Source organism: Phragmites australis, chromosome 8 (assembly GCF_958298935.1).
Source record: "Phragmites australis chromosome 8, lpPhrAust1.1, whole genome shotgun sequence".
Classification (NCBI taxonomy): domain Eukaryota; kingdom Viridiplantae; phylum Streptophyta; class Magnoliopsida; order Poales; family Poaceae; genus Phragmites; species Phragmites australis.
Window position 1 is genome coordinate 20,694,808 of NC_084928.1, and position 9,075 is coordinate 20,703,882.

Consider the following 9,075-nt stretch of genomic DNA (forward strand, 5'->3'; position numbering starts at 1 on the left):
CTATCAAATTTCTACCAACTCTTTAAATAAATAAATCTAATTTATATTGTACCGAATCTTGCCTATCTTAAATGTATCGAATATTTCTACCCTGAATATATCAAAATTTCCTAAATTTTAGGCCTGCACTATTTCCTATTCTGCATGACATAAAACTCTAAGCATTCCACTAAAAAATTTCTACATATTCTACCTACAAATTTTAGTCTAAATATTCTTAATATTCAACTCTAAACATTCTATCTATATTGAAGAAATTATACTCTAAATTTTCTATCTATAACGTAAAAATCCTACACTAAAATTTCTAAACACTCTAAATATCATACTCTAAATTTTCTATCTAGTATTCTACATAATTATATCTCTAACCTAATTTTTCCTATTCGACCTACTACTATTCCTATTCTAATCTAAATAAAAAAGAAAAAAAATTACCGGCGAATGAAGCCATTCGGCGCCGCTAGTTTCTCCCTTCGCGTCGCCGTTCCCTCCCCCGGACACGCACCATAGCTCCCTCTTCTTCTTGCGCCCCGTGCCACCGCTCTGTCTCCTCCGTACACCACTGTTCTCGATCGCGAGCACTGAGCATTCGAATGACGACGAACCGATCGACGACCATATACAAATAATAGGTTTGTCTGCCGACAGGCCTGAGCTGACACTTGTCAGCACTCCGAGTACTTATAGGTCTTTTAGATCCACCAAAAGTCTCCATGATATCTTTGTTTTGTTAGACCTATAACATGTCAGTACTCCACATACGATAAGTCCCAAAATGCCAACATGTTTCTAGTCAGCCCATTTCATATGCCGATAGATACTATTTTTACAATTTAGTAAATTTAACTAATATTTTTGCAATTTTTTAATTAAATAATATTATTAAAAAAATTCGAACGCTCTGCTACTCTTACAACCACAAGATAAATAGCTAGGGATGCAAGTTTGGCCTTTTCTTTCACTGGATCGATCCAAAACCCACTCATTTGAACTAAACATACCTTCCCATCATGTCGGGCAGTAATACAAATGAACTAAAGTAATGAACCGAAGTACTCATTAGATACCCATTTGCATCTCTATAAATAGCTAAAAAACATTACAACTAAGTTTCTTACACTCCTGCATCACCAGTACAAATGGCATGTGATGCTTAAACTAACGCTCACAGATTAAGTACCTATACAGCAAAAAAAAAAAAAAAAAAAAAAAAAAAAAAAGGCAGACGAACCGCGCGTAACATTTTGTAATGGTCACGGCTGGATTCATGAAGAGCAGGACAACATGCAAACTCCAGGTCTGTATGCCCAGGCTGGCGGCAACCGTGCGTATCTCTCCATTCCTGGCTGCTCATCGTATGGATGTTGCATTACTTTCAGCAGCCGGCGAACCTCCTCGTAATCACCTTGCTCAGCTGCGTCAATACCAGACTGGCAGAGATAATTGCGAAGAATATACTTTGGATTGACAGAGTTCATTGCAGCTTTCCTTTCTTCATCAGGAACACCACTCTCCACCAGCTTCACATAGAATAAATAAATTCATTAGACAGAAGGTTCAGACAATCTCTTACAGTATGTTGTCCTTTCATTGAACATTTATACGAAAGATATACTTGAACTAATGAAAAATATTGCATGATATTAAGTGGAAACTGTAAAGAACTCAAGAGCGGTCTGACCTATGTACAAGTGTGGCAACAGGAGACGAACGCGGCAAAACCTTATAGGACATTCGACCATGCATGCGACAAATTTGCAACGAATGGGAAAATTAGAAAAGGTCAAAATCAGATGCATTTTGACATAGAAAAGCAAGCAATGCCAATGAAGGTAAATTACTAAAGGACAATGGCTGCAAGCCTGCATCAGCCAGAGATCAGTGGCCATTTCTGTCTTCACGATGAAAACTTTACTTTATAAATGATTAGCCAAACTTATAAAAAAGGGCAGTGGTTTAGAAGCGCATCCCAAGCACCAAAAGACAAAAAAGTACCAACAATAGCAAAAACATTGATATGTTATCTCAGCTTCAAACCTTCACTTTTATGATAGAAGAGAAGATGGAGAAAATAATTACCAGAAATACACCTACCTCTTCAATATAAGTCTGTACCCAACTAATCCATGCTTCCTTTCTTTCTTTCCCAATATCCAGGAGTGCAGCCTTTAGTGGAACAAGTAGCTCATTTTCTGGAATGTCACGATCCGCTTTGACATTCGAAAGAAGACGGAAAAAGTTGGTATAGTCAACCTTATCAACAGCCAAGTTGTTAAGCAGCTTACTGATTAGCTGCTTATTATACTTGGCTAAGCCAAGTTTTTTGGTCATGATAGATTGATACTCATCCATGAACTTCGTCCCATACCTACAATGCACAAAAACCCAAATGCGTCACTTCTGCCTACTTCATATAATGATTTTAGATTGGAGGAACCAATTCACCTCTCCATAACATAATTTGCTTCGTCTTTGGTGATAAGTTCAGCAGATGACAGCGGTCCAGTAAACTGTGCAATATTCCACAAGCCAACATCAGGTTGATTTGCAAAACAGTATCTCTTCCCAGGAAGATCAGTGGTATTTGGAGTGAAGCTAGGATCGAAGGCATCCAGAAAGCCGAAGGGTCCATAATCAATAGTTAAGCCCAACACGCTCATGTTGTCAGTGTTAAGTACACCATGGGTAAAGCCCACACCTTGCCATCTGGCTATCAAGTAAGCAGTGCGCTCTGCAACCTCAACTGCCCAGGCTGTCACCAAAGGATTGCAAGTAGGTAAGTTTAGTTCTTCAAAAGATCAATCAGGACGCTGAAAGAACAAATAAAATCCTACAGTAAGATACTTGCCTGCATATTTGTTGGAAGTGAGGTCTATTGCTGAAGAGTCACCTATAACTGCCTCGAATGATAAACCTTCACTCTTTTTCATATTTTCAAGATGTGGGTAGTGATGATGTATTGTGTAGTCCGCCAAACGACGAACAATTTCAAGGTCCTCTTTGTCCCTTCTAGCATGTATCTGGTATGAACCAAAACGTAAAAAAGATGGTGCTACACGGCAAACAATTGCGCCTGGCTCTTCCTTTGCATTGCCACTGTATACATAACACAAACGATTTAACATTAGAAGCACATGTCAATAGATACACTGCATTTGCTGAAAACGTTCAGAAACATGATCCTAGTAAGAAAACAAAATGAGTTTAACTGCTGCCATTTAGTATTCTAGTTTGCAGATAATGGAAGTGTAACAGAAAAGTGTTTTCTGAATCAGAGCACGCATTGGTGATAGTGAGCACAACATGCTTATGCACATGTGCACAAATAAAATGAAGTAACTTAACAGGGAAGTGTTTTGTACAGCATAGAGTATACTGGTGATGTAGTGAGTGCAAGAGGACCACATTTGCAGAAATAAAATGAAACAACTTAACCGAGGTTGTAGGTGCTGCAGAAATAAAATGAAACAACTTAACCGAGGTTGTAGGTGCTGCGGTGTGTGATCATAAATCAATTCTTGGGTTGTTTCATGCTTCATAATCATGCCTTGGTAAATTAGGATGACTAGATGAAAAAGTCACTGCTAGGTAAACGAAATTGCCAATGGGAAAATAAAATGAGCAACAAAGCCTCACAGGCCCATGGCACAGTATAACAGCAGAGGCAGCAGATTGCAGTTACATAATTGTTAATATCGGAAGTCAAGCAGGACATGTAAATAAGCATTCCACTGGAAAGATGGATAAATTTATAGAACGATATTTTAATGCCCCCAACACTACATCCCCAGCAAAACCAACAAATAAGTGTCTAAAAGCAATGTGAAGAGGTTGACCCACAGCTATTGCTTATGCTAGTATATATGTGGCTCAAGCAGACTTGATTCAAATGATTAGAACGCCATTGATAACACCATCGCCATTAACATGTCTGTCTTTTGGTCAAATTGCTCCATTTTAATCTTAAAATAATCTAGATCATCTACAGTATCTACCTCTTTTTCTTTCCCTTTTGACTATATTAGTTGAAAATTACCTAACAGCAATAGGACATAAATTAACTGTATAGTTTAGAAAATGAAGATACCGTAACGTACTCGTAGAACATATCTCGGACAACAGATATGCCGGTTTCAACTAGACAAAGGGCACGAGTTGTAGGAATGCCTAGACCGTGCATAGCTTCGCTGCATAAGAATTCACGGATGCTGCTGCGTAGGACAGCAAGACCATCCGCGAATCGGCTGTACGGTGTCTTTCCACAACCTTTGAGCTGCAACTCCCACCTCTCACCTCGAGAGTTGACAACCTCTCCAAGAATTATTGCTCTTCCATCCCCCAATTGACCAGCCCATACACCAAACTGATGTCCTCCATAGCACTGGGCGTAGGGAAAACTGCATGTTGTTGTTCATCAGCAGGTTGATTACATAGCTGTACAAAACAAAATAGTAAGGATATTAAACATTGGTATCACGCACCTTCCCACCAGCGGAGTTGCTCCTGAGAAAAACTGAGGAAAATCAGGTCTCTCAAACCTGAAAATAAATAAGGACATAAACAATTCGGAATTTCAATCCTTGAATATCAACAAGGATGCATAGAAGATTACTGAGAGCTGGATGACAGCAGTAGGCAAGGTAGCAGAAAAAAAATAATCATCTGTGAATAAAGAATAATGAGAACTGCAGGGAACAAATGTGTGTCACTCAACTTGATTCATCAACATATCATGCAATAAAAACAAACTTCTAACAGTCAGTAGCTCTTAATTTATTATAATTAAAGTCCATAGATGAACACAAAGAAATTTTAGGTCCAAGAGACTCATGTAACAGTTCAACAACATCAAGAAATTCTCCAAAGAGGTTCTATTGTTATTTTCTATTATCTAGGACACAATATCCACATATTATGAACTTGACCCATGTTTCATAAGTCGTTAGGAGCTAGGTGGATGGCCACCTGCCACCTAGTGCCAAGGAAGCCAAATGTCCTCCAAGATGCATAGAGGGGCATGGCACATGTGAAATGTCATTTTCAGATAATAGCATGTTAAAAATAGTAGATTTGCATTAAATTTGGACCTTGGAATACCATGGGCCGCCTAGGTGCCCGCCTTGGGCTGCCTAGGTAGATATGTTGATTAGCCTATAATCGAGGCGCTAGGACACTGCCTAGGTGCCTATTTCTGAAACATGCTTGCAAATAACTTCAATAAAATACAAAGATATTGAAGCACACAGAGTAATAAGTCAGGTAAGTGCTATTCACTTATTTTCTCGAATGGAAACATTTGACCAGAATGTATTGTTAAAATATAAACACAGATCATGCGGATGTGATTGTCTGTGAGACTACCATGTGGGCATCACACCATAAGCTGGTGAGAAATTAGCTGTGTTACATGGACACGGGTGCAGGTGCCGGAGTCTGACTCGTATCGGGGCATCCGATTCGGCAAAAAAATTTGGGACACGCCAAATACCACTTGGAATCCGACACGGGTGCGCGAGTGTCCGACTTGGCAAAAAATTTGGACATGGGTGTCCGGGTAACACAGGAAATTAGTGGCTTTATTGAAAACCTAGAACTCTGCTGTGGAATCTATTACCTATATAAATGCCCCAACATAGTGAGCAAACATATGCAACAAGAGAACTACTGTCAAGAGTTGAAAAGACAGAAACTAACATGTCATAAAAGGTTCCAGTATTGACAATTTGGTAGCAAAAGAAGCAGCAGAAGGCAAGCCAGAGATAGCACTTTTTGTGAATGAGGTGGTCTAGAAAAAAAAAACATGTTTGGAAAATCAGACAACAAATCTTTTCGTATGCTAAAAGGTCTAATTATGGACCCTTTTACTTTCTAAAAAATGATTTTTTGGTATCACATGGAGTCCTGTCAGATATTCACAGGATGGGCCAGCAGAGGGGCTCACCGGTGCCACCGATGAAGCCGGCGGCCTAGGAGCAGGGGCGAGGAGCCGAGGATCGCCAGCTCCCAGAGGTGCGATGCTCGGGTTCGAGCCTGGGCAGGTGTGGCCACAACGGGCGCGCCTAACACCGAGCTCCTTAGTTATATAATAGACATGATTCCAATAAACTTACAGTACCTTAGATGTATTTGCAATTTCTTTTCACACGTACATCTCCTACCTTTTTTTGTTAGTTTGAACTCAACTGGTTACCTTTCAACAACGAGATGTACTTAATTGCCCTCCTGAAGTGAACAGCTAATTTTTTTAAAGCAAGCTAACAACAAGATTTGTGTGTAGCCACAAATCCACAAGTAACCATTCTTCCTTATGATTCCTGGAATTTAGCTTTTGGAACAGATGAAGAGTGTAGGGACACTAATCAGTAATAACTTCAACAAAGCATTGACTACATATCTGAAGTGCTAAAATATGGGGGGAGGGAGGGGGGGGGGGGGGGGAATTCGGCGTGTTAATTGGCTAGGGCTCGCCTCCAGTAGGACACGAGAACAACAGAACTGAAGAAATTCGCTGCAAAGGATGTGTCAGAGCAAAATGCAAGTGTTCTTAGTGGTTGGCGATTTTCTTTAACTGCGTCTGGAAAACTCAGATACAGACCTCTCTGCGGCCGTCTCCTGATTTATTACAACTTGTGTAGGATATAGGATATCTACTCGTACACGAGCAGCTAGTAATGAGAAGTGTAATAACAAGGATTTGAAGCTCACTCGTTGTGATCCAGATCAAGCAGGTCAGCCACGGAGTCGGACCATGCCACGAGCTTAGGGTTGTCCACTTTGGCCGAGGGAGACACCTTGGTGTAACAAGCGTGCAAGACCTGCGGGCACCAAGCCAATCAGATCGGTTAGCGGCAAAAGTGCAACCAACGGGCAGCTAATAGCACGCTTGAACCAAGCAGCAAGCGCAGGGAGGGAGCCAGCGCGGACCTCCCGCGGCATGGCGTCGGATCGTGGGTCGCTGGGCAGCTCGCGGACGAAGGAGTGGTCCCACGCGAGCTCCTCCAGCGTGAGCCGCAACGGGGCGGCGGCGCCCACTCCACCGCTGCTCGTCTCCGCGGCGGGTGACGAAGCCGGCGCCGAACCGCCGGCTGCGGCGACGGAGGCCATGCCACGGAGCAGCGGGCGGCGGCAGGTACCTCGGTGAGGCGGCGGCGGCGGGACGCGGAGGCCGCGAGAAGAGGGGGAGCGGGACAGTGACGCGAAGGGGACGGGGAGGATGAAGCGGTGCCTGGTGAGGAGGGAGGTGGGGAACTGGGGCGGCATGGCGACGCGTGCCGCTGCGTTTTTCTTGAGAGTACCAACGCAGCACTACAACTACTCTCCCCGTGCGCACACGCGTCGTTCTAAAACCTCGAACGCGAGCGGACAGCGTCGTGCCACAGCGACACAGCCAACCGAGCTACGCTCAATTCGATCGGGGAGGTTTGGCAAGCGGCGCGGGCCGGCTGAACCGCACGCGCTGGGGCGGCCTCGGTGGGTCGGCTCGGCGGCCGAAATCTGTGGCCCGGCCGGCACGTTGGGTGCGGCAGGACGGCCGCGGCGTCACACGTGGACGTGCGGAGGGGCACTTGGCCAGAAGCATGAGGTCCGTGCTGTGGACAGCGTGACGTCCGTGCACCGTGGAGGCGTCACTAGTAACAAACTAGTAAAAAAAATTCACATCAGTGATAACTGATTAACATGTATAACTAATATCATATTAATAATAAATTTAACAAAACGAGTCATTAATGTTCTTTCTGATCAGAATTAGATATAGACTCATCACTAATGAGTGATCATTAGTAACGAGTCGTAATATGACCCATCACTGATGATGAATTAGATATAGACTCATCACTAATGAGTGATCATTAGTAACGAGTCGTAATATGACCCATCACTGATGATAATAATGATGGATCAAGTTGTGACCCGTCACTAATGACTAGCTATAAGGAATAAAGTTGTGACCCGTCACTAATAATAAGGTTATTAGTGACGGATCATCTAAACCAGTTATCAGTGATGAGTCAAGTTGTGACTCGTCACTAATAATAAGGTCATCAGTGACGGACTGTCCTATAACAGTCATTAGTGATGGGACACAACTTGACCCGTCACTAACGGGTCGTCATATGCCAGTCATCAGTAATGGGTAAATTTGTGATCCGTCACTAATAACCAACTCCAGTCACTAATAACGGTATTCGCAAATATTTTTTATTTTTATTTTATTTTTCTCTTATTTTTTCTCACCTTAGCATCATTAGAATAGAAATTATTATACATTTCTGCTCAAATTTGATGTAAGGTGTGTCGGCTATGGACACAAACGCGCGTTTTGAAAACGGTACAAAAACTTCCAAAGACGAGAACTCAATCTTTCATGCCGTTTTTTGCCTCAAAAAATTCTCCGAACCTGACAAAGTGAGGGAGAAATGATTGTAACTTTTTTTTAGATATCCATACAATCAAAAACATCAAAATCAGAGTCTGTATACAAAAGTTATGCCTGTTTTACCAAATACACTCTGAGTCACCTATCAAATTATAACCCTCGACGAAATTTAGCAAAATTAGTCATCAGTGACGGGATAAAATATCCGATTTCTATCACAACTAAGTGATAGCAGAGGTGGTAAAGTGGCTACACACGTGAGGATGAGGTCGCGGGTTCGATTGCCATAGAACGCAAACTTGGAAACAATGTGAAAAAGCGTGGCTTGTGAGGTATATGGGATGGGCATGTGTTGAGTTGGCTCGTGTGAAAAAAATATTTTTTCAACTTTTTGTCTAAAAAATATGAAAATTGTTCATCGGTTATTAGTGACAGGTCATAACCGTGACCCGTCACTAATGTTCAGTCAATAGTGACGGGTCAAGGTTATAATCCATCATTAATGTTCAGTCAATAGTGACAGATCACGGTTACGACTCATTATTAATAACTGAACATCAGTGGTGGATCACGATTATGACCCGTCACTAATGATAGGTCATTAGTGACGCGATAAAAGTGACGGGTACATGACCCATCACTAATGCCGGTTATCACCTGTCACTAATGATTTTTTTTCACGTAGTGCGTGGACG

The 9,075-nt window shown here is 42.1% G+C and overlaps 1 protein-coding gene across 1 annotated transcript; it reads right to left on the reverse strand.

The window, feature by feature from the left end:
- Nucleotides 1–1,038: 1,038 nt before the first annotated feature.
- LOC133926763 (uncharacterized) lies at nt 1,039–7,362 on the reverse strand. Its single transcript, XM_062372832.1, has 8 exons — nt 6,928–7,362; nt 6,709–6,818; nt 4,485–4,541; nt 4,101–4,400; nt 2,852–3,099; nt 2,449–2,755; nt 2,098–2,371; nt 1,039–1,523 (listed from the first exon to the last, which is right to left on the reverse strand). The coding sequence occupies exons 1-8, from the start codon at nt 7,261–7,263 to the stop codon at nt 1,269–1,271; spliced, it is 1,887 nt and encodes a 628-aa protein (XP_062228816.1). The 5' UTR covers nt 7,264–7,362; the 3' UTR covers nt 1,039–1,268.
- Between the last annotated feature and the right edge of the window lie 1,713 nt (nt 7,363–9,075).